At 42.8% G+C, this 26,667-nt stretch overlaps 1 protein-coding gene across 3 annotated transcripts in view; it reads left to right on the plus strand.

Moving 5' to 3' along the window:
* Positions 1–26,667, plus strand: part of ANTXR1 (ANTXR cell adhesion molecule 1) — a 237,863-nt gene that overhangs the window by 98,421 nt on the left and 112,775 nt on the right. For all 3 annotated transcript variants that reach the window (XM_021924899.2, XM_009184349.4, XM_009184350.4), the window contains exons 11-12: positions 10,882–10,951; positions 12,434–12,512. In XM_021924899.2, the coding sequence (XP_021780591.2) occupies positions 10,882–10,951; positions 12,434–12,512 (149 nt within the window). The remainder of the gene's footprint in view (positions 1–10,881; positions 10,952–12,433; positions 12,513–26,667) is intronic.

The raw sequence follows: 26,667 nt of genomic DNA on the forward strand, positions 1-26,667 counted from the left end.
GGGCGCCCTAAGGAGATCATTAAAGTGCAGATGGGGAGGGAGGATCGAGGGCAGGAGAACATAAACTTCCCAAACAAAAGCCTATTGTTTCCTTTGTCATGGGTTAGAGTCTTGCCATATATTGGTCAAAGGTACTTAACACAATCTCGATACATCCCTAGGGATTTGATATCATGTGAAGGTGATGAAATGCTATTTGTGCAACTCAGAATGAAGAGACGTAAAGGAGCGTATAGTCTCATGTTCTTCATGGGGATGCCCATCAGAATCACCAGGGAGCTTCCTCCAAGTGATAGCAGCTACTGACTGTTGAGTACCTACTCTGCACCTGGTGCTGGGCCAAGCACCCTCCTGTATTATCTCATTTCATCATCACCGCAGCCCAATGAGGGAGGAGTTATTTGAATCCCCATTTTGCTGACGAACTCAGAGAGATTGAGTGCCCAAGTTCATGCAGATGGCAGGGGTGGAAAGGACTTGAACCTGGGCAGTCAGACTCCAAAGGCTTTAGACTGCTTCTCTATATTGCCTCCAAGACACAGATCCCCAAAGATCCCTGGGTTCACTGACTCCAAACGCCCAGGTGACAGATGTGTGCCTGATTCAGAGATGCTGATTTCAACAGATCCCCCTCATTTTGCAGACAGATAATCGCAGCTCAGAGAGATTTAACTGCTTGCCCAAGGTCACAGGGCACATTAGTAGAGAAGTCAAGACTTGAACCTAGATCAAGAGAAAAAGCCCCAGACCAGGGTAGGAAGAACCCCAGGCATTAGAGGTCAGTGTCTGCAGCTGGCTGTGTGACCACAGGTAAGGCACCTCTCCTCATTCCCCAAGTGGCCCTTTTTCTCAAACTTCAGGAGCATTTTGTGTATCTGGTGGTGTTTCCCCTTTGGCCCTCTTTCAGAGAGAGCTCTGGTTTTTGCCCACTGATTTTTGAAGTGGCTCCTGCAGAGACTGTGTTGGTGGATGTTCCCATCTTTCAGTCCTAGAAAAATACAGATACATTGAAATTTGCTGCCAAAATCTAGAATGATTGGGGGACAAAAGGGAAGTTGTAACTAGAGGTAACTAGGTGGCAAGGTTTTCAGTTGGGAGTAAAAGAGCTTATTCTGGGGGCGAGTTGACACCGTTCAAAGTTAGCTGCACCAGTCCCTGATGGACAGTCAGCCTGGATGTTTCCCCTGTTCTACCAAGTTTGAAATTGACTCCAGGTGAAAATCGTGAGTTCCACGAGGACTCCAGGCATGCGCTGCATTTGTTGTATGCATGGCTGGGAGAGATTTGCTTGTAAACTTCTCTGAAACCCACGTTCCCCCTAGTCCTGCTGTCCTGTGGGGGAAAGTTGGCATCCCCCTCCATTTCTGCACCCCATGGCTCAGCTTTCATGTAAGGTGACCAGCAGGTGGATGCTGCCTCTCCCCATTGCAATACTGCTCCTCTGCCATTTCAGCAGGATGATGGAAGAGAAAGTGATTAACTCAGAGACAGGCCATACTCCTGGAACCCCAGGCAGGCTAGTAGTCTGTGTCCCTTCAAACTGATATTTTTAAAATATTTGTTCGACATCCATTGACGGAAGTTGGGTATTGCCGAGGGAAAGGAAGAAAGTGCTCCTGGTGGCTCTGTCCCCCATGCAGTTCAATTCTGGCAGCCAGCATGCATCCCACAGCACCTTAGTGGCCCAGGTGTGTGCCCAAGGTCTCCTTCCCACCTCTCCTCTGACTTTCTCTGTAAATTTGTGTCCTTTAAGAGCAGTCAGCATTTGCCAGAACCTGTGGCCATGAGTGTGTGGAAGGCTTTAGCCATTTTGGTAGACTTGCCACTCAGTTCCAATTCCAAAGGTAAAATTATTCCAAATTTGTATACAGCCACAAGGGTTCGTGTGTCAGAGACACATACCTTGTGCCTGAATCCTGAATTATCCTCTACCGAGTGAAAACAAAGCTTTTCTAACATTTGTATTCTTAGCAAATTATAGCTGTTTTAAGTGCTGCAGTTATTCTGACCTCAGGATTATAAAATCTTAAAAAGCTGATGCTTCGCTTAGAAGATAATTTGTAAGTTCTATAAATGTCAACAGTCAAGATTTGTTTTGGGTGTGGATTTATTGAGAGGAGAAAATTCTTTGCAAGAACCCTGAACCCCATTAGCTTCATTTCATTTCCTCACACTACCTAAAACTACCCTGTTAACTTCAGATAGAGACAAATGCCAAATGCCACAGAATGATGTGTAATCTCAATTATGTTAAAAGTACTATGCAAGGAAAAATTCTGAAACAGTATTCCCCAAGACATTAATTTTACCAATGGAAATTGGAATTATCAAGGATTTTAATTTCTTTTTTATATACTTCTCTGTATTTCCCAGGCTTTTATACTAATATGTATTACTTTGTAATTAATACAAAGAACAACACATATGGGTAGATAATAATTTACATCCTGAGAAGGCAGACCAGCTGTGCTGACAAACAGTTCTCAATGCTGGTGTGTTCCCAGAGCTGTGAGGTCACAACCTTGTGCAGAACTTGGGGTATGTAGCCCAAAAGACGATCCAGAGATCTGCAGGGCTGCTAGATCCCGGGCCTGCACTCGTCTGGGAATGGACTCACGGTGCCTCACCTTTTACTTCCTCTCCTTCTGGGGCCATGATGTAATCTTGATCCTCGTGAACACAGTAACAATAATAACCCACTTCATTTCCTTCCAAGACTGCCCGCAGCTCTGAGTCCTGTATTGGTATTTGTATGTAAGGTAGTCTGACTCTACAGCCCTCCCATCCATGTCATGTCAGAGCCTTGGCAGCAATATAAGGCCCGTTGCTGGAATGTCCCATTTACATTATAAAGCTCCACCAGGCAGAGTGGCTCAGATGCAATTCCATCTACCCCTAAGAAAACCTGGACCCGTTCAAGCCTGCATGGAGGGCTTTATCAAGAGACATTCTCTTACTCCAACCAGGACTTGTCTTCCAATGCCTCTCTAGCTGTTACCTCCTCTCTCTTCTACCCATCACCGTATAACACCTCTAAACTTTTCTGGGCATTACACCAGTACCCTGCGGGCTGTGAACTACACAGTTATATCTGTAGGCCCCTCTGCAGTGGGCTAAAGAAGCATATAAAGCCATGGTAGACATTACGCCAGGTTTTCCAACCTCAACACTACTGACATTTTGGGCTGGATAATTTATAGTTGGGGAGTAGGGAGGGGCCCGTCCTGTGCATTGGAGGATGTTCAGCACCATCCCTGGTCTCTACCCACTAGATGCCAATAGCATTCCTCCCCCAGTTGCAGTAACCAAAACTGCTCAGGCACTGCAAGTTGCCCCTTGAGGGGCAAAATCAACCCCTATTTGAGAACACTGTACTATATTCATGTCCAAAGATCCTATTTAGATAAATAACTTGCTTCTTGTCACACCAATATTGTAAAGCCCTGACACAACCTAATGGACAGGTTGCAAGACTCACTCAGTTTGCGCACATATTCACACCTTGTGTTTTGCAGGTACCTCAGTCAATGACCCCAACAGTGCCCCACCTTAGCAATGACAGTTATATGTTGAGTGTTTATTAAGTGCTAAGCATTAAATGATATCATCTCATTAAAATTTACAACAGCCTATGAAGTATTACTCCTATCTTGTAGATGACAATTTTGAGTTACGAACAGAGTGAAAAACCTTGCCCATGGTGACATAGCCAGTTAGTGGTAGGGCTTGTTGGGTCTCCAGAGTTCAGGCTCTTAATGTTCTCCATTCTACTCCAGCCTTCCCCAGAGAACAGAATGGAAAATCAAAAGACATGTCCTGGGTACCTATAGCATATAGGAACTGGTAAAATAGCTACAGACCCAGGAAACTTACCTGGAACCTGTTGGCCAAGCCCATCCCCTGATCTCATGGCAACTAGCCAGGGAGGGCTTCCAAGGAAACCCTGTAACAATCCCAGGTCAGGGAAAAGGTGAGGTGTGAGCGAGGGTATGGGCCATGTCTAAGGAAAAGGATGGTGGCCAGCTTGGTTCTGCCACTTTACAGGCATCCCTCTGGCTTTAGCCCAAGATAAGAGGACATTACAGTGGCTATACTCGCTCTGAGGATGTCTCCCAACTTGGCCCAACCAACCTACATTTCACTGCCATCCCTTCCCATTCGGTTTTGAATCTTCTCATTTCTCCTTGACTTCACAACCACTGTTCAGCCTTTCCTAGTAAAAGCCATTCTCTCCAGTTTCAAAATCTCTTCGTCTAGAGTTTAATGTCTTCTATCAAAAGCTTGTTATCTCACTCATCTCTGAAAACCTTCTAGCCCCAGGCCTGATACATGGTACACTTCTTTCTGCTCTCAGCAATGGGTCCCATTTTGCTTTGTAATAAGACCCCCCCACACACACACATTTGTGAATTATCGATGAGGCAGCCCCAGTTGAGCAATCAGTCACCTCCATTCTGTCTGGAGCTCCAGAAAGCTCAGCCCAGATTCTTTGAATTTCACCAACTTGGAGTCCTGCTGAATATAATTGTATTCAGATTTTTGCACAATATTTTACAAGTCTAACTTTTTTCAAGCTGGTTACTTTTGGAGGCAGTGAGGAGGTAGAAATATTCAGCCTAACTCTAGCCTGTCTGTTGTCCCATCATTTGGAGACACATTCCCAAACTAGCTGATAAATTGGTGCTGAACAGTTATATTTGGCTCTGGAATGCCCTGAAAATGCTCCCTAGACCCAGGGGACATTAGGAGAAACAGCAAGGCAAGCTCATTTCAGTCCCTAACCTTCACTGTTTTTCCCACTACCTAATGCAAATGTCACTATGGGAATGTAAGCTGTACTTCGGGGCTTACATCAGCTTTGGAGGATTTCAACACACCCTCCCACTGCCTCCATAAGAATAGGGATTATTTTTCTCTTCCTATTTGCCAGAAATAAATATTTATAACAAGAAAAGATTGCCAAGACTTGAAAAGTATTTGAATTATTTAATCCGCCCTTATAAAAGGATTTGCTCTGATTGGTGTTTGAACTGGCTAATGAATTTCAACCCTGGTTTTATCCCAAATCCATTAGACAGCCAACAAACTGCAGGGAAGAATTCTGGAAACTTTCTTCTTTGCCAGTCTGAAAAGGATTACATTGTTCCAAGGTCTACACCTGTAAATATACACTTATGAGTGTATGGTTCCAGAGCTTGGCTTCATGCTAGTTGGCATGATCAAGGCCTCTGAAAAGACACCTGAACCTTTTCATCAAGCTCTTCATCCCTAGCCCCCTCTCCTGGAAGGCAAGCTCCTGTTGGTATCCAGCCTTGCCCATTGAAGATCTGGCCATGTGCCTCCAGAGTTGTCAATATGAAGAGTCTCAGCTCCTGGTGTGCTTCCAGCTACATTATAAGACTAGCTGGGCTTACCTTGGGCAAGCTGTTTCAGCAAAACTTGGGTTTGAATTCTAGCTCTGACACAAGTGGTATAGCACCAACTCAATTAACTAACCCTTCTGACTTTCAGGTTCTCAAAATGTAAATAATATCTCTCTCAGAGGGTTGTGGAAGCATCAAACGAGATCATGAGTATATGGTGTTAGAAAAAATCAACATGCATGCATGTGTATATACATATGTGTATGTGTATATGTGTGTGTATCTATATACACAAACAAATTCACTAAAGCTTTTCATTTCCCTATTAATTCCTGATATCTACAAAGTTGTTAATTTGGTAGAATGATATAATTAAGCAGTCAGGCATTTTGAACATTTTAATGTTTAATCCCTCTGATTTTAAACCATACATCCATGTAGTCTATTTTAAAGGTGTGGAGACCCATGTAATAAAGAAGAATAACATTTACTGAATGCTTAAGCACCAAGTATCATGCTTTGTACTTGAATACAATGTTATGTACTCCCCACACAATGTCATCACCACTGTTTATAGAAGGAGAATGTATGTCCCTAGTCACACACTAGTAAGAGAAGGGCCCAGAGTTGACTCTGTGTGATCTGAAATATCCTCTGCCCCTCTCTGTCCCCTCGGTACGCAGCTTGAGGGATGCCTAGTTCCCAAGCCTGGGGTGTTTGGCACTCTGAGATAATGACACTCACTGGCCTCCAAATCCTGATAAATCCCCAAATCCTGATCAAACTTGTCAAACTCCTATAGACAGATGCCTTGGGTAAACCTATGTCATAGGTACACACAGAATTCTAAAATATCTTTGGTAATGGACAAAGGAAATTTATATTTCAAGATTATCTAAAAATTACATTTGGCTAGGCCCAGTGGCTCACACCTATAATCCCAGCATTTTGGGAGGCTGAAGTGGGCAGATAGTTTGAGCCCAGGAGTTCCAGAGCAGCCTGGGCAACCTAGGAGACCTTGTCTCTACAAAATAAAAAAAAAATTAATTAGCCAGGTGTGGCACTGCACTCCTGTGATGCAGTGACTAGGGTGGGGTGGGGTGGGGGGACAAGGTGGGAGGATCACTTGAGCACAGAAGGTTCAGGCTGCAGTGAGCCATGATCGCACCATTGCACTGCAGCCTGGGCAACAGAGTGAGACTCTATCTCAAAAGAAAATAACAAAAATTTAAACATAAAAATAAAATTTTCATTGAATGTCTGATTTCAAACTCCTACCCCTCCCTAATTTTCTCCCCAGTTGCAAACAAAAGCCAAGTGGGCCAGTCCGAGCTCCTGGCCTCCATTTCCCCTGCCCACCCGGTGCTAGTGAGCAGCGAAATTGGCCACCTAGAGGGTGGACCAGCAGGGGCCTTGGCTGTCCTAGGAGTGGATCATGGCCCCACATACATCACGACACCACTGGCTTTGGCACATGCTGCAGCGAGGCTGGCACGGCCTTGGGGCCAAACGTGGCACGGCCGAGGTGCGGCAAGGAAGGCTTTGTGCCCTGCCTCCCAAATGGAGTTCCAGGAAGGAGTCAGATGACCTGAGTTATAGAAACCAAATGGTCCTCCTTTGTTTAGAGAGAGAGAAAAAAAAAAGTCACTCATTTTTGTGGTAAAACGAAAACAGGCTCCAAACCAAACAATCCTCTCAGAGGAGAAAATGCCAGCTCCACAGAGCAGGCCCACAGCCTGGGAGGCTGATACACTCGGGTGGAGGAAGGTCTTCCACAGCCTCAGCAAAGCCTTCGCAGGCCTCCCAGTGAGCTTTTCCTCTGTTTTGCTCCAGAAATATTTGGTCTCCCAAGCAGAAAAGGAAAAGGAAAGGAGGGGGAAAGTGAGAAATGTCTGCCTGGCCTGGGCCACACTAACCCTCTCACTCCTTTCCAGTTGGGATGGAAGGAGGAGAGAGGAGTTGTCCAGAGGCAGCCGGAAGGGAGGCCAGGCGCTAACCCAGGAGCAGGGCATGCCAGCCTGGAGTCTCCCTGGCTGTGGCGCTGCAGTGCGCTGCCTCGGATGCTGTCCTCGGCGTGATGCTCTCCTCTCCAACTCTTCCCACAGAAGGCAGCCAGAGTCACAAGGCCTCCTGTGGCGGCTCTGTGGCGGCCCCGGGGCTCTGTGGGCTGGCTCTGTGGGCAGGGATCTGTATTCCCAGGTACTGCTGGTGCATGTGCAACAGGATAAGCCATGGCCACGAGGAAATAAACATAGATTTGAGTCAACCACGCCTGTCCCAAGTTCAGTTTATTCTCTAATAGAAGCCTTCCCTGGAATGGAGAGTCTCTTAGTGAGGAAAGTGTACTGCAGAGTTCATTTCCAGTCTTGGCTTTGCCTCCGGCTTTCGGTGCAACCTTAGATCACTGTCATCTCTCTCAGCCTCCATTTTGCATCTGAAATATGAGCCTAATGATCCCTGCCCTGCCTTAACTCACGAGGTTGTCATTACAAGCAAACAAAGCGCAGCTTCTATCAAGGCTGGTACTTATAGCCTATTAGATAATCATGCAGACTCTGCAGCCAGACTGCCTGGGTGCAGATCCAAGCTCCCATGGGTAACCTTGGACAAGTTACCTAATCTCTCTATGCCTGTTCCTCACCTTTAAAATGAAAGGAATAATACACCGTCCTGATAGCTCTGCTAGAAGTTTAAATTTGACTGAGTGACATACAGGAAGTGCTGAGAGACCGCCTGCATGCAACATGACCTGGCAAGTCTGGCTGTCATTGTAGATGCTCCTTGACTTAAGATGGGGTTACGTCCTGATAAATCCATCATAAGTTGAAAATACCATAACTCAAAAGTGCGTTTAAAACACCTAACCTCCCAAACATCATTGCTTAGCCTCGCCTACCTTAAACATGTTCGAAACACTGACATTACCCCATGGTTGGGCAAAATCATCTAACACAAAGCCTGTTTTATAAGAAAGTGTTGAATAGCTCATGCAATTTATTTAATATTGTACTAAAAGTGAAAAACGGAATGGTTGTGTGGGTACTCAGCATTAATATACACAACTGAAAGTACCTTCATAAAGTCACAATATTGCTTAAGTGGAACCGTTGTTAAGTTGGGGACTGCCTGTATTATCATCACAGATGGAAGGACATCTTGAAAATAATAATACTTGGGCCGGGCACGGTGGCTCACACCTGTAATCCAGGCACTTTGGGTGGCCGAGGCAGGCGGATCACAAGGTCAGGAGCTGGAGACCAGCCCGGCCAATATGGTGAAACCTGTCTCTACTAAAAAAGTATAGAAATTAACCGGGCGTGGTGGCAGGCACCTGTAACCCCAGCTACTTGGGAGGCTGAGGCAGGACAATAGCTTGAACCCGGGAGGCGGAGGTTGTAGTGAGCTGATATTGTGCCACTGCACTCCAGCCTGGGTGACAGAGTGAGACTCCGTCTCAGAAAAAAATATACAATAAAATAATAATAATAATAATGCTCAATTCAGGTACTGCATGATCCTACACTGTCATCGTATGCTTTATAATTTTACTCAACACAGCGTCACCATTCCTGCAACAATCCATCATCTGCCAACAGCTGATTCTAAATATGGGGGTAACCTCCAGTAGTTCCCTGTTGCGCTTAGGAAAAATTTCAAAAGCTTCATCATGGCCTAGGTGGCCGTGGTCATCTGGCCCTGCTGCATTTTCTAGACTCATTTTGAGCCATTGTCTGTCTCATTTAGATTCAACAGCCCTCACTGGCCCTCTTTTAGCTCTCAAAAGATCTGGGGTCCTTCTTGCCCCAGGATCTTTGCAGTGCCTCCCCCTCCCCACTCTACCCCCTCACCTGACCTCAGGTTTCAGCTTAAATAGTCTTTCCTGGGGCGGAGCGTGGGGTGGGGTAGGGAAGCATTTCCTGACCTCCCAGATGAGGGCTAGCCCCCTCCTTCTCCTTTTGTGTGCTCATCACAATTATAATTACACAACAGTTTGTGTAATTACTAGCATGTTGGCTCCTTGGACAGGGTACTTTATCTGTTTTGTTCATTGCAAGCCTTAGCACATTGCTTGGCACATGGTACACACTCAAAGAATTTATTTCTTAGTAATGTTAAATAACTGTCTCTCCTGCCTCCTATAAAATCCATGAAAGCAGAGACTGTGTTTCTCCTCTCAAAGCCTACATCAGCCTACATCTCTAGTATAGAGCAGGTCTTCAATAAGTATTTGTTGCATGAACGAATAACCAAATGACCTGGAATAACCTCCCTAACTTTTCACCACTTGAAGATTTTCCTGTACATCTTCTTCCCCCTCTTGCCAATGGGGACGTTGTGCTTAGCACTCAGATGTGTCCTCTAACTCCCATCCCAGGCAGCTTCCTAACCTTCACTCAGGTAAGAGTTTAATGTCAGCTGTATTCTGCAGTCATGACTTGGAGATATCATAAGAGAATCAGTGTCACCACAAAAGCAGAATATTATCCTTTAATAATATACGTATTCCTTTGTGTCTTCTAGTTACAGGAACTTGTAGTCACAGCCTGATTAATGACACAGATCTTATTCATCTTCATTTCATCTCTATGCCCTGCCACAACCTTTTTGTACAGCACACGTACCCGATAAAAGCTGAGGCTTGAAGGAATGACTATTATATACTTAGTGTAATAACTTCTCAACCCTGCCTCTGGCCCCAGAAACTGGGATACAATGAAGTTCTTAGGGAGGTTGAATTAAAGCCACTTTAAGCTTTTTCCTGGTCATCCATTAGAATAAGTACAAGAACGTCCCTACCCCAAGAGTCCCCCACTCTGATCCACCTTCCACAGCTACATCTGCTACAACCTCCAAAACCATCACTTCAGTTTTACTCAAAAACCCACCAAAGTTCTTTCTGTAACTTACAGAACTTTGTCCAAATCCCTCAGACTAACTCAAAGAACTTGACCAAACTTTCTGTACTGATCTTTTCAAATCCTTCTTGTATCCTACCTTGGAACATGCCGTTAGTATGCCCTGTCTTTGCTCAATGTCTCTTCCCCCTCTCTGCACAAAAGCATACCTCATGTTTTGTGCTTTCCTATGACCTGACTATGACAGCCGTGTAAAGGAAGCTCCCTGTCTTATGAAGCCCAATGATACTTTGGTGAAGTCATTTGTCAGCAAACTTTTTCCACAAATATGGCTTCTCTCTCAAACTAGACTAGATATGGAACTCCTTAGGACCAGTCTAATATTTTCTTGTTTCCCCTCAGTGACTCCTGCTCTATCTAGGAGTTCACCCACTATTTTCTCACCAGTTGACTCGACTGCACATACCACAGGAAGCTATGATTCAGGCAGGAGCACTTGAGTTCACTGCTAATGGGTTTTGCAGCTCAAGAGTTTTTAAGCTCAAAATGATTTTTGTTTTTCTGGTATCTCCCTGGACTTGGTTGATGTTCTCTAGAAGTCACTGAATTTGAAATTGTAAACTCACCTCCCTCTTCTTAATACAGTGATTTCCTTTTTGCAGATGAGAAGCCCTTTTCTGTGGAAGATACTTATTTACTGTGTCCAGCGCCTATCTTAAAAGAAGTTGGCATGTAAGTTTTCACCAGCAACAGAACCTTCCAGCCAGGGAAGAGAGAGAGGAGGTGTGGGGGGCAGGGGAAAAGAAAGCATCTAGAGAAAGTGCAGCCTGTCTCTAGGTTCCTCCAGCTTATGATGGAGCCAGTGTTTACAGTGACCCAGACACCAGCATAAGTGTTTTACAAAGTACATCATTTCATTCCCCCCAGGTTCCCCGTTAACCAGGTATTCCCACTATCCCAATTTTACAGATGTAGAGACTGTGGCTGCCAGACTTTAAATAGCTTGCCTAAGGTCATAAGCAGTGAGTGGAAGAGTCCGGGCTCAATCCAAGGTCTGTCTGGCTTAATCACACCTACACTTCTAGAAAGTTCTCACACATTTGACCTCGCTCTGTCATCACCATTGCCCTGCTAGATGATTGTTATCTCCTCCTTAGAGAAAGGGAGGCTCAGAAAGGCCAAGTTGGGCCATGGCTGGTTCATGGCAAGCCAAGACCTCAGATTCACACCTTCCGATTTCCCACACAGTGCTCCTTCCTCTACTCTGCATGGCATCAGATGTTCACCCAGACCAGAAAAAGTTCCCTGAACTAATTTATGGGGGAAAATCTCATGGTAATGCAATTATGATAAGCACTAATGAGATGAGATCAAAACCATCAACAGAAGAAAGAGAATGGGCACCCTGAGCAAGAAAAGAAATACGTGGAAAATGAGGCAATGCTGGTGCAGAGAACAACAACAACAAAAATAGCCTCTCCAAGACTGTGTCTATAACAGGCTAGACAAAGAATGGAGGCTTTAAGGGAAAAATGTTGAACTTGTTCATCTGAATTTTGCCTTTAATCATGTGTTCATATTGTAAAACCTCCAACTCTGGTTGCCCAGCATCAATCTGTGATGCCCCTGATTTCACAAATTAGCTCAGTGTCCGTGCTGCAAAATGCAACAAAACATAAGGTCAGTTTCCGGTGAGTGTCTTAGAGTGGGAAGAGATAGAAAGCAAATTCATCTTCTGCTTTACCTCTGTGAGTCTGTTGGATGGTAACAAAGCCACCCCCATCAAATCACTGAGAGTCCAGATAACAGCAGTAGAATATCGCATTTATAGTTAGCCCAGTTTATCCCCCATTGACTTGGACTATTTTTAAAGAATACTTTGTCCAACTACAATGTGACAAGCAAGTTAAATGAAAGTAAGCTTTGCCCATTCAATGCCACTCACTGAAATGCCGGAACATCTGAATGCACTGCCTTAATACACTGGCCACGCATATCCTGACATTTCTCTAAACTTTAGAGGAGGATGGGCTATACAGACTACCCTCCACATTTTACAAAAGAGGAAACTGAGACCCCTCCTCCCCTGGAGGAGAGACTCCAGTCTCAAGTGTAGTTAAGAGCTGAGCCCAAAGGAGACCTGTGTGTTTGGCTCTCAGCCTATTGCTCATTGCACACCATGCTGAGAATCTGCTTCCCTTGTTGTCATTGCAGGAAAGCTGCACTCCAGGTCAGCATGAACGATGGCCTCTCTTTTATCTCCAGTTCTGTCATCATCACCACCACACACTGTGTAAGTCATAACCTTTCCCTTTCCTAGAGATCTCATTATCGTTGTCACCATCAACGTTTCTTAAGCAGCAGTCTTCTCCAAAGGTACCCTGGAAAGTTTTTTGGTTCTTCATTCTGCTTGCTGAGCTTTGATCCCAGCACTGCTCGACCAGCCCCAGGCTGGATTGGGGTGTGCTGTACCCCAGAGTGTGTCAGGCATGTCTGTGTTAAGTTCTCCAGCTTCCCCATTTCTGTTGAAGGGGAGATCTAAAGTCACTGGCCTAAGCAGATGGTAAGGTGGGCTATGTCTGTGCAGTAGTGAGGGTGGAGGCCCAGATAGAGTGGGTTTAGGAGAGAATGGATGGAAGGGAATTGGACAGCATATACAAAAGAACGTCTTAGGCAGTTCATCTCTAAAGGGATGCAGGAAAATGGGTATGAGCTGAAGGAAAATGTGGAGTTTGGGGAGGTCATTTTATTTAGGATGGGAGAATTTGCAACTTGTTTATTGTTGTGGAAATAACCAAGGAGAAAATGGAAAACTGATGAAGCAGGAGAGAGAGTGGGGAAGGAGCCCTTACAATAGGGATTGTGAGGCAAGAGTAGGGACTGCATTCTCTCTCCCAGCTCCTCAGATAGCCCTTCTCTGGAGCTTTCGCATCAGGTAGTTTTCATTCCTGGCTATATGTAAAATCACCTGGAGAGCTTTTTAATAAGATCGGTGCCCTGACCTCATGCCAGACTGACTGAACCTAAGCCTCTGGCATGAGCCCCAGCTTTGGTGGTTCCACCGCCCCCTCAGGAAGTTGTCATGTGCAGCTGTGACTGAGAACCCATGAGTCTCTGGATTTGGTCCTGCCCACTGTCAGTGTCTCAGAGCTCAAGCTGTCAGGGGGCAGTCGGGGCTTAGTTAGCTCATGTCAAAACCTCAGCCTTGGCCAGGTACAGTGGCACATGCCTGTAATCCCAGCACTTTGGGAGTCCGAGGTGCATGGATCACTTGAACCCAGGAGTTCAAGACCAGCCTGGGCAACATGGTGAAACCCCATCTCTACAAAAAATACAAAAATTAACTGGACATGATGGCGCATGCCTGTAGTCCTAGCTACTCAGGAGGCTGAGGTGGGAGGATGGCTTGAGCCCGAGAGGCGGAGGTTGCAGTGAGCTGAGATTGCACCACTGCACTCCAGCCTGGGTGACAGTGAGACCCTGTCTCAAAAAAATAAAAATAAAAAAAGACATCAGCCCCTAACATGAGCATTTCCAAAATAACCTTTGTCAGCGTATTCAGTTTCTTTAACTGAATACATTTCTTCATTAGCTCATTCTAGAAACTAATGTTTGGCCTGATGGTCAGCTTAGGTAGTTATTATACTATAGTCACTTCCTCACTGGCCTTTGGAAGCTGTGTTGATAGAACCCCTCAGTAATTAGAGTTGTGTCCTTAATACCATCACAGTTGGACAAGAAAGAACAGGCATGCACTGAATGTAGATAATATAGAAATGGGTTATCATAAAAGAACAGGAAGCCAGTCCTCATGATACACAACAGTCTCCCTCCTAATGCCCCCAATGCCAATTTTCATCTTGTGTGAGGAGCAAACCAATTTTCTTGAAAGCAAGGTAGCCCATTGTAAATGGTACAGATGATAGGAAAGTTTACTTGACCAAAGCAAGAAACTAGGATTGTGTCAGAGAAGTGTTACCACTGAGAAATGTCCATGTCTCAGACATCTGGTCAACCCTCAGTCTGTAGGCCTGAGTAGGACACCACCAAATTTTAAAAACTGTATGCAGAAGCACTGAAATTTCTTCAATTGTATCCTGTCTGATTCTGTTGAAAATTGACCCTTCTGGGACCTGCCAACCTGCAGGAAATGATTAAAATACTCTAAATCAAATAACTCCATTCCAGATTCCTCCCACTTTTGAGTGATCCAACAGTTGGATCTGTATTTCTCATTATGTCTGACCATACCACTGAGAAATAGCCACTGCCTTTGAGACCACAGAGCAGGGGAAGTGGGAAGAGGAGACATCTCAGGACTAAACTTGTGGTATGGCAAATACAGGGCTACAACTTTAAATCATGGGCCTCTAATTAAGAAGAAAAGGTGTCCTTGCCAATGCATTGCAAAAATAAAAGAATTTCCCATTGAGTCCCACTGCACCGTCCCAACCCACACCACCTCCAGTTACATCTTACATCTCCCTCATCTGAGCACATGCCACTAAATCTGCTCTTCACTTGACCCTTGATCAAGACCACCTCATAATATATTCTGCATTATTCCATTTTCATGTGAGAATGCTGTATTAGTTTACAACAAAATTATAACCACTCTAAGATTTGTGATCCAAGTTATTTCAGTCATGTATTCAACACATATTTATTGATATGTGTTCTTTCAGTCATGTATTCAACACATATTTATTGATATGTGTTCTTTCAGTCATGTATTCAACACATATTTATTGATATTTATTGACATATTTATGTGCTAGGTACAACTCTGGGTGCCCGGGATATATCAGAGAACACAACAGATAAAAATACCTGTGTGATGGGGGAAGGGCAGACAATGAGTAATAAGCATAGTAAATAAACTACATGCTATGGTAAAAGGTAATAGATGCTATAGGATAATTAGAGGAGAGTGAGAGGATTTCCTACTACCTAGGCGAGTAGGTTCCAGTTGTAAATACAGTAATGGATACATTGAAAAGCTGGTATTTGGGTAGCGACCTGGATAGTGAGGAAGTTAACCATAAGGCTATGGGAGCATGGAGAAGGGTGGGATATCCCAAACCAAGAGCCCTCATGCTAAGACCCTGTGGCCAGTGATCCTTGGTGTTCACAGAAGAGCAGGTAGGGAGTTGCCATCCCCAGGCACCTCCGTGCCTGCTGCTGTCCTCATTCCCTCTCAGGATAGCAGCAGGCAGTGAGGTGCCTGGGGATGGGATGTGCAGGGTTGTGGAAGGACTTTGGCTTTTGAGCAGAGGGGCAATATGGTCTGACTTCTTTTTGGAAGATTACTCGGCTGTGGGTAGACAAAGAGACAAAGATAGAAGCAGTGTGATTTGTTAGGAGGGTTATGGCAACACTTCAGGCAGAAGGTGATGGTAGGTTGAATCAGGAGAAGGCAAAGAGGTGGAGAGAAGTGGTCAGAGTTGGATATATTTTGAAAGCAGAGCTAATGAATTTTCCAAAGCATTGAATGTAGGGTTTAGAGAGAGAGAGACGAATCAAGAATGTCCCAAGGGTTTTGGCCTAAGAAACTGAAAGGATGGAGTTGCCATTAGCTGCCAGACAGGAGGAAGACAGAGGGAGAAGATGATTTAGGGAGGAGGGGGAAAAATCAGGGAAACCGTTTTGCTGCGTACCGGTTACATGACCTTGATAAGTTGGTTAGCCCCTAGCCAGGTGCCATGGCTCATGCCTGCAATCCAACACTTTGGGAGATAGAGGCGGGCGGATCACTTGAGAGCCAGTTCAAGACCAGCCTGGCCAACATGACAAAACTGCCTCTACTAAAAATACAAAAATTAGCCGAGCGTGGTGGTACATGCCAGTAGTCCTAGCTACTCTGGAGGCTGAGGCAGGAGAATCAGCCTGAACCTGAGAGGTGGAGGTTGTAATGAGCTGAGATCACACCACTGCACTCCAACCTGAGTGAGAGAGTGAGACTCCATCTCCGGGGGAAAAAAAAAAAAAAATTGTTTAGCCCTTTTGTGCTTCAGTTTCCCAATCAATAAAACTAAGATAATAAAAATTTACATCTATCAGTATTGTGAACACTAAATGAAATAATATTTGTAAAGTATTTGGCAGAAGACCTAGCAGATAGTCAGTGCTCAGTCATTGTTAGCTGTTTTATAGCGGAAGCTTAATGAAAAAATTTTTAACTAATTTGAGATTCTTCCTAGAGAACTGGCTCTTTAATTCAGTCTCGTTATAACCAAGGGGCTCCTCTGAGACAACATGTATCCAGGGGTACATGTTTATCACTCAACTAAAGCCCAGGTGATTGAAAGGGGGAAGAAGAGATGGCCAAATTCATCCAGAAAAGGGGCCTTGTATTCAAACATAAAACTCCAGTCCCCAGCCAGGTCCTACACAGCAGCTCAAATTAAAGGCTGAAACTATCACTGGGCAAAATAGAGATGCAGGTGGAACGTGTGGATATCCAGAATATGAAGTAAGGTCTTGGACTTGCGTTTGTTTCTTGGGAAGCTGGTTTGGAGGACAAGGTTTTTCAATTAAAAGTGATCCCCTGGGTCTGAGTAAAGGGATATTGTCAATGCCAGTCACAGCCTGCCTAGTTCATCACCTGGAATCAAAAATACTTTTAAAATATGTAGTTGAGACTTTTCTTTTCTCACTTATTTGGTGCCCATTTGGATACCTGTGTCACAAGTTTTCATGGTCTGCAATGAATAACTGTTGCCTGAGCCAGAAGCAGAAATTCCATGGAGTTTCACAGGAAAGAGATTTTTCCATCCAACAGCTAAAAGATTCCTATACAGATGGTAAACTTTGGTGAGCTCCATGACTATAGAAAATGGTCAAACATCCAGAGTCCTCGCCCACCAGATATTTAAATACAGCCATCTCTGTAGTCTTAACTGCCTCACTTTTCTTCACCAAACTCCGGCCAGAGGTTGAGAAAATTACTAATATAGTGCTGCTTTAAGGGAAGTATTGAAAAGAGATTTGTCCTTTTGAACAAAGCAAATTTTAGAAACATGAAGGACTTTTCATGAAGATTGTTTTCTTTTAGATATTTAAAAATTCTATTATTTCCCACTCAAAGTATCCAAAAATCAGGAAATCAATCAAGTATGTCTTGAACTCCTACTTTGTCTCCTAGTCACTGTCCTTAAGGAGCTTAAAATCCAGTTGGAGAAAGAGTCCAACAAGCATATAACAGAGTGTATAATAGGCCGGGCGTGGTGTCTTATACCTGTAATCCTAGCACTTTCGGAGGCCGAGGCGGGCAGTTCACAAGGTCAAGAGATCAAGACCATCCTGACCATCATGGTGAAACTCTGTCTCTACTAAAAATACAAAAATTAGCTGGTGTAGTGGCACGCACCTGTAATCCCAGCTACTTGGGAAGCTGAGGCAGGAGAATCGCTTGAACCCGGGAGGCGGAGGTTACAGTGAGCCAAGACTGCATCACTGCACTCCAGCCTGGTGACAGAGCAAGACTACGTCTCAAAAAAAAAAAAAAAAAAAAAGAGTGTATAAATGTATAATAAAGAACAAGATCGTCTGAGTCAGGTATAAATGCCATAGGATTTCAGAGTGGGGAAGGATAAGTGAAGGCAAGAGGAGTCAGGAGAGCATCATGGAGACAGAACACCTGAGTGATTTGAAACATAGTAATTATAGGTGAAGAAGTGGGACGAGGCCGTGCCCTAAAGAGACACCAACCTGAACCAAGGACGGATATGTCTCTGAGCACAGTTTGTTCATGGGCTCTCCCAGACCGTGACTTTGTTATTGTTGGTTTTCCTTCTCATTTTGCATCCATTTCTGGGGCCTTTTGATTTGGGGCCATTTCTCAAGCTGGCAACTATCCTCGCAGGATGTACGCTCCAAACCCTTAATCTTGGACACCCAAGATGTGACAGTGCAGCCCGGCTGATGCTCATGCCTGTTAAGCCTGATCAGGATTTGCTTTGTACTGGCTGCTGGGTTGGAAGGTCACAATCTTCGAAGAAAAGAAAGTAACCTAAAGTCAGACATAAGGTTCCAAATTCAACATTAAATAAATGAAGACCCCTGTTTTTTTCTCCTAATTTATATGAAAAACAGCCTGACTGCAATAGCAACAAGGTTCAATAACTTTGAGCGGATCCATGTCATATCACTGTTTAGAGAAATGCCATTTGAATGAAACCTGAAATTCAACAGACTCAGACCTGAGACATCAAAGCGAAAACAATGGCTCTATAATTGCAGCATAATGGAGGAATTAAGAATACAAATCTTAATTTCACATCCCAGTCCCTTGACTTTCCAGGGTAATCTTGGACAAGCTTACCTGGAGCCTGTTTCAGAACCTGTCTCGCATGTTTATAGTAAAGATTAAATATATAAGGGGCTTGAGGTACATAATAGTCTGTCAAAAAATGACAGTTGTGTATTAGGTTTTTGACCTCATTCTCTTTCCTTGCCAAATAAAAGTCTAATGGCCTGCCCCATTAGATTCGCTGTACATGTCCTGTGGCTTATAAACAGGCTATCTCCCCCTGATTAAGAAGCATGCTCCTTTTGAGTCTCCACGATAAGCCTGGATTTTAAGAGCAGGCTGGAAAAAAACCTTGAAGATGTTGCCCACAGGACAACTAGGAAGAAGAACACCAGTAAATCAGGTGTGGCGATAAGTCAAACAAGACTGGGTGGCAGTCTGAGTCTTTACTACTTTTGAAGAGGTTTCCTTAATAAATGAATCAAGTAAATAGTAACATAGGGAAATATTTAGACAAATTAAACACATGAATTAAAGCAAGTAAAGTTGATACATTATTACCACATGCAAAATTTCTGTTGCTTCAAAAAAAAATTTTATCATGCCTGGCATATTTGGAGGCATTTTATCGGAGCAGGTACATTTCATGCAGATGACATCTGCAACCTAAGAAAAGGTTGCATACAGACTGGGTCCTCCAATGTCCTTCAAATTAGCCATGACTCAGGGTGGTTTGAAGTATGGCTTGCTTTCTATGGGGATGAACGCGGTGCCAACTTGTTTCCCAAGATTTTTGACCATTTTATTTCTCAGATTTTTATTAATTCAGACTGGTCTTTTCCTGAACTAGTGGTATATTTCTAAAAATATTTGGTGAAAAGGAGAGAATATGTGTGGGTAGGTGAGTGGGTATGTATGCGTGTGTGGGTGTGGGTATGTGTATGAGAGAGAGAAAGAGACAATGAAAGAGACCTATAATGCACAGGACACCCCCGGCCCCACTGCACAAAATTATGTGGTCCAAAATATTAATAGTGCCATGGTTGAAAAACTTAAGAATTGGCCATGTGCAGTGGCTCATGCCTGTAATCTCACCACTTTGGCAGGCCAATGTCGGTGGATCACCTGAGGTCAGGAGTTCGAGACCAGCCTGACTAACGTGGCAAAACCCTGTCTCTACTGAAAATACAAAATTAGTGGGGCATGGTGGCACATGCCTGTAATCCCAGCTACTTGGGAGGCTGAGGCAGGAGAATTGCTTGAACCCGGGAGGCAGAGGTTGCAGTGAGCTGAGATCTCACCACTGCACTCCAGCCTGGGAAATAAGACTGAAATTCTGTCTCCAAAAAAAAAAAAAAAGGGAAGAAAAAGAAAAACTAAAGAATCAAGATTTGGGGTGGGGGGAGCCCAGGATTCTGCATTTTAATAAACTTGTCAAATACTAAACACACAGGATGAAGCCATGATTAAAATCCATTTAAGAAAAATGAATTATTCTTTTGATTCACTCCCAATCCCATTCATTTAAGAATCCTAAGGTTTTAAATTCAGAATCTTGGGATTCTTAAATGTTCTTTTGTTCTATTCTATATGTGCTTTCTTTGGGGCCCCTTTTTCTGATATAAAGATAGGAATTTGCCTAAAAGAAAATTTTAACCCAATATGACAAGCCTAGGGACCTTCTCACTTATATGTTGCCAGACAAAGACTTCAAAATTTTCTCTCCAAATTCCTCTTTTCCATATTCCAAGTTGTACCTTCACTTCCTTCTCTCACACAAAGGCCTGGAGAGCCGCAGACTTGTTGTTCATTGTTTCAGGAAGAAAGACCCTGTTAACGTCCAGGTTATTTTCACCACTTTATGGCTACCTTTGTTTCACAGGAAGGCAGGCCTCAGGCTGCCATATAGAGGTAGTTTATAGCTTTGGAAACAACTGGAGAATTGTCATAAAGAAAAAGCAGACATTGGAAAGAGCAGTTTTCTCTCAGGCATAGTATTGCCCCTATGTTTCTTGAGGCAAAACAGACCGTCTTGTTCACCGTCACAACCCAGCACCTGGCACAATGTCTGCACATACTCATTACTCAGCAAATAATGATGGTTGAGTGAATAAATGAATGAACCCAAGCAAGGATCATACTGGTACCATGATGGCACCTGCTGGCAGGAAAGAAAAGGAGCCAGAAGGAGGTAGAATCAGAACAGGGGGCTCTGAGTTGGTTGGGAGGTAGACTTCAGAAAAGGATGGCCAGCAGTCACGGTGGCTCATACCTGTAATCCCAGCACTTTGGGAGGCCGAGGCAGGCGGATCATGAGGTCAGGAGATTGAGACCATCCTGGCTAACACAGTGAAACTCCGTCTCTAAAAATATAAAAAATTACCCGGGTGTGGTGACGGGCACCTGTAGTCCCAGCTACTCAGGAGGCTGAGGCAGGAGAATAGTGAACCGAGGGAGACAGAACTGCAGTGAGGCAAGGTGCATACTGCACTCCAGCCTAATTTGAGCGAGACTCTGTCTCAAAAAAAAAGGATGGCCAGCAATTCAATCTTCATATCCAAGAAACTTGAGCATAATTTAACAGGGGGAAAAAAATCTGCCAGGTGAGAAAGTTATAACCAGCATTCCCAGGAAGGGCAATAGTCAAAGATATCATCATAAAAGCACCAGCGCCAAGTAGGAGCAGACCCCTGCCTGGGATGCAGACTTGGTGGAAGGGTATAGAAATAGCCCACTACCTGGATCAAGATTCTGGGCAGGCCTCTAGTCTGTGAGGGTCTGCAGCGCAAGGCTGGAAGCCAAGCAGAACCATAGAGACTGACCGACTCAAGATCACTCCAGAAAAGCTGTGACCCAGGGAACACTGGCATGGCCTGAGCTCACCCTGGAATACCAGAAACTTAGATGACAGCAGTTCAGCTATTCTGGATGCTGCCAGCTGGGGCTGTGGGTGCACAGTCTGCTTTGGTGAGGACTGGCTCAGAAGGGGATGTGCTGGAGCCCAGAGGTGGAGGCCACAGTGGCCGCAGGTAAAAGACAGCAGAGGAGGGCAGTGACCACCCCCCACCACTGTTTTTGGAGGCAATTTCCAGGGGTCTGTTTTCTAAGTCAGTTCAATTCCATTACCAGTTGCTTTAAAGCAATGAGAGAGTACAAATCCAGCCTGTTTTTGTAGTCATTATGACTCTCTAGGTAAACAGACAGCTGGCATGGCTGGCCTTGCCAAAATCTCTTGAATTTCACCAGCCTGGTAGGGAGTGAATCCAGTAGCCTGTGCTGAGTGGCAATCTCACCTTCCAACATAATAAAAAATTATTGCATACTCTTCAGAGAAAGTAAAAATCAGAGACATTTTTTCTTCTATTTCTTTTCCAAGGTCAGCAAACAGTCCATCAATCAAAGTAGGTAGCTGTCTTTGGGATAGACAATTCATTCCAGTGCTGTATGCATGTGGGCCTCTTTATTAAGGAAAGAGGGATGGGGAGGAGGTTGCTGGTGGCAAATGGAGTCAATGATATCATAACAATCAGGACCAACGTGTTTTAAATCTATACTCTGGGCAAAGTGTTAGGGACTCAAAGAAGAATAGCCAGTCCTTGCCCTCCAGAGGCTTAAAATACAGTTGCCAAGGCAGGATATATTACTTGAGGAGGTAAATATTATACAATTTGGGGTATAAAAGCAAATATCACACAGGTATCCCGAATTTCCCCATCTGTTCCAAAGACTCATGAGCCTTAAGTCAGTCAGCGGACACAAACATGGCATGCTCTGAGGAGTGTCCACTTCGTGGGCCTGGTGAGTTACTTCCCAGTTACCCAAGAAGGCTTTTTACCCCTTCTGCAAAGTGAAGCTGGACAGATTATTCAGAAATTCAGGTATAACAACTAGGCAGCTCATGATTAGCTCAGTCCCAAAACTCTATCCCATGAGTGTATTTTCCCCAACAAGACTCTCCCCAAACTGTTTCTCAATACCAGGAAACAACTTCTGAAGAAAAGAAGACCCTTCCAAACAAGCAGTTGCAGAGGACAGAATCAGGACTCACTAACTGACTTTCCCCTGTAGGTTCCTTAGCCCCAACAACATTATTCCACTTCCTGTCCAACTCTCCCACACTCACTGCTTCTTACTCATTCAGTGTCACATAACCTGGAAGAGTGAGGCAAGACTGAACCGGAAGGGAGATAGGAGACTCACCTTGAAGAGGGTTTGAATGACGGAATATGGAGTTTGGGCAATGGGAAGCCATTTGAGGGAAGCACAGTGCATTATTTAGGAGGATTAATTTAGCATGTGTATGCTTTAAGTATATTAATGATAACAAAATGGCATTAATTTGGATGCCACTGATCTGTGAATTTGGTCATCTGGAAAAGGAGTAGGCTCTAGTTTACTTTTCCATTATTTGGGCTAAAGGAATTTAGTACCAAGAGTGACCAATCCACAGCACTGGGGCTACAAGTGAATCATGAGAGCCTCATACTCAGCCCTTGAAAAAGAACTGCAACTGACACACTTTGTTATTTCTGCAATTATAGGTGATAGGTCCTTTGAAATATGTGGCTTAGCAAAACACAGAGGAAAGACTTAGGAAAAGTGGGCTTTGGGATCAGATCAATGTGGCTAAAATCATGGTTCTGCTACTTACAGGATGTATGACTTTAGACTGAGATAATGTGCTGAGAAGAGCTGGCATGGGACCTGACACACAGTAGATGCCCAATCTTAGTTTTCTTGCACTGATGTTGTGGTCTCTATGTGAATTTGTACAGTGAGATGGTTTCCAAAGACTTTGACTTCTGGTTGAATTAGCAGAAGTATAGTATGTGAAACTAAGGAGGTGATGGGACCTCTCAACTTGATGAAGTTAAAATCTCCATTCAAATATTGTATTCAGTACCAAGGACACTCCAAGGGAGAACACAGATAAACTGAGTGTGTGAGAAACACTACCAAATATGGTATGTTATGTAGAATATAGAATTGGGGCTCTTTAGCCTGGGGCATACTAGCATAGAGACAACATTCAAAGAGCTGTTCTGAAACACATGCAGCTATACCTGTAGAGCCCTATTCTACTGATTATTTGTTGTATAGATCCAAGGGGTAGAACAGGCTCAAAGGAACAGTTTCTGGCTCCGTTTTTAAAAAGACCTTTTTAATTAGCTGCATTGGGTGGGAATGAGCTCCCTAATATGGTTGCAGTCAAGCACAGGCAACAGGACAACTTGGCAGAATTATGTAACCACCATTCATACCTCAGAGGGGGGATTGGAGTAGAAAAGCTTTCAGACTCCTTCTGCTGCTGAGAGGCTGTGACTGTAGACCTAAAAGTATGTTAGGAAAGGAGTAAACTAAATACTCTCAGTCCTATACAGTATCACGAATAAGTTTGGTTCCCACATTTTGAAAATCAATCTAAGAGAGCTCTGTTGGTGATACTGGAGACAACTTCTCTTAATGCAGTTCAGATTGGCCAACCTCCACCTAATACAAATGGGATCATATGTCAGACCAGAGTACTTCAAACTCCTGAGAATAATCTGTTTTCAAGCAATCTCAAAACACACCCTGTAATTTACAAACAACACATTAGTCACAAATCAGTCTCCTCTATTTATTAGCCAGTCTCCATAGAGCCATCCATAATTCAAGGTATTTTTTTTTACAACGTCCCAGTATTTTTATTATTATAATTACTATCATTATTATTATTTTAACAAGATGGCTTGTGGTTTTACATACGATCATCGGAGATGGTAAAAGACCACATGAATATCAGAATGCAGAACTCAGATCTCAAATATTGTTTATGAACTGAAATAAAAGTAGTTTGCCAACATCTCTATTTTGACAACCCTTGTAACCCTTGTTATATATAAAAATATCTTTTAAAATATGTTTTGGATGATTCTTGCTGATTTGTTTTTCTTGGATGTTTGAGCAATGGACTTTCAATATTTTTATACCTAAGTATTTTAAAGAATGTTTTCCCTAAGTTTGAAATTTCCTTGTTTTGAGAGTAATTGAGAAAAAAAATATATATTTATCTGAATCTATACTTTAGAAAACACTGAGATAAGCAAATAGATGGTAGAACTAAAAGTTAAATCAAAATAATCCATAAGCAAAATAAATATAATGGACCAAACTCAGCAGTTTAAAAACACAGATTGACAGATTATGTTTTTAAAATATCCAGCTATGTATGATTTACAATAAAACATATATTCAATAAAACATAAGGATGCAGAAAGATTGAAAATAAAAGCATGTGAAAAGTTTTATCAGTCAAATACCAAAAGAAAGCTAGTATAGCTATATTAATATTTGATAAAAAAAAAACTTATTGGCAAAAAATTATTGGTATAAAGAGGACCATTACGTAATGTTAAAAGGAACAGTTAACCTAGAAGTTGTCATAATTCTGATCTGCACTTCATGATGTATCCTCAGCATATATAAAGCAAAAATTGATAGAATTGCAAAGAGAAATTGATAAATCCACCATCACAGGAGGAGGTTTCTATACAATGCTCTCAGTAATTAATAGATTAAGCAGTCAAAAGAATTAATAAAATATAAATGATTTGAAGAATTTAATTAAATATTATCTAGTGGACACATGATAAAGTCCCAGCATAACATTCAAAATAGGGTCCAAAATTTTTTGGTTGCATAAAATGAAGAGTTATGCAACTATAAGACTAATGACAAAAATGTCATACTTCATCAAATCTAAGACACACTTTTCTTTCCACATTTTAACATCTCTAAAATTGAGATGTTTCAGATCATAATAATATATCATGATATAACGGGCAGTGTTTTCCCTAATAGCTCATAAAATAATAAGACATCCTACCACAGATACATCTGAAATGCAAAGAAATATTTTCTATCAGTCTGTACTGTGCCAAAAGTAAAGATAATGAAATATATCCTGAATGAAACTGATCAGTCACTTATTTTCCACTACCCACCCCCATTCACAGTGAAAAATAAGAACTCTAGCCTTTCCCCTTTGGAGAATGGCTTACTGTATATGGGAAATCTGCATCCAACAGAGAATATCTATTCTTTTTTAAGTACAAAGTACACTCTTACACTTTAAAAAAAAGCACTCATGTACCATAAGCCAAGTCTCAACAAATTTATAAAAATGACATATAGATCATATTCTGGTACCAAATAAAAAACAATTGAAATCAATAGCCAATCAAGTTACCAATGAATTTTGGAAATCTCATATATTTTGAAATTTCAGACATACACCCAAAGCATTTATGAGTCAAAGTAATATCATAATGTAAATTAGAAAATACTTAGAGCCGACCAATTATGAAGATGCCAAAACCAAAACTTGGAATGCAGCTAAAGTGGTCCTTACAGGGTAATTTGTCATCTTGAGGGTTTATGTTAGAAAAGAATAAAAGTTTAAGACAGTTAGCCAAGCATAGAACTCAGGAGATTAGAGAAGAATGACAGAGTAAGCCCTTTCAAAAAAGAGAAGGCCAAAACCAAGAAAGAACAGAATAGAAAACAAGATAAATAGAGAGGTAACAAAGAAAACTATTAGTTGGGCATAGAAGAGGTGAAAAGAGAAATAGGTGTGTATAGAAAGAACTGTGTACTTGCTTGTCAATCTGGATGGGAAGATAAGCTGAAGTTAATGCTGTCATGGGTTCTGGGCAGTGCTGGAGAAAAATCATTAATCAAGAAAACACATGCAAATTGAGTTCATCCCTCACCTACCCCTAAGTCTCCTTCCTAGAAAGGCTTTGTACACAAAATGGTTGCTATAAAGTATTGTAAAATGTGTACATTTTATTCTCCCCCATTTTTATCACCAACTAAAATTTGCCAAATTACTATGAAACTCTCAATTTGCAAAGCTGTTTGTCCCTACAGCAGTCTCTGATCACTATGTTGTTGTTTTTTTTTTTTAAGTTTATGGTTCTACTTTTTCTGGTCTCTCACTTCTTGATATCATACCTGTGTTTCCTAATCTAGATTCTCCCCTCTACACTTCTAATTTGATAGTTTAAGCTTCTGAGTACCTGAATATCAGAAAACCAAGGTTACATAAATTGCATATGAAATAAGGATTCCTAGTCTCTAAAAACTTGAAAGTATATGGCTAAGAACCCAAGCTTTAGTGAAAAACCAGTGTGTCCATATGCCACCTCCTGGG

The sequence above is a fragment of the Papio anubis genome, chromosome 14 (genome assembly GCF_008728515.1).
Source record: "Papio anubis isolate 15944 chromosome 14, Panubis1.0, whole genome shotgun sequence".
NCBI classification, from domain to species: Eukaryota; Metazoa; Chordata; class Mammalia; order Primates; family Cercopithecidae; genus Papio; species Papio anubis.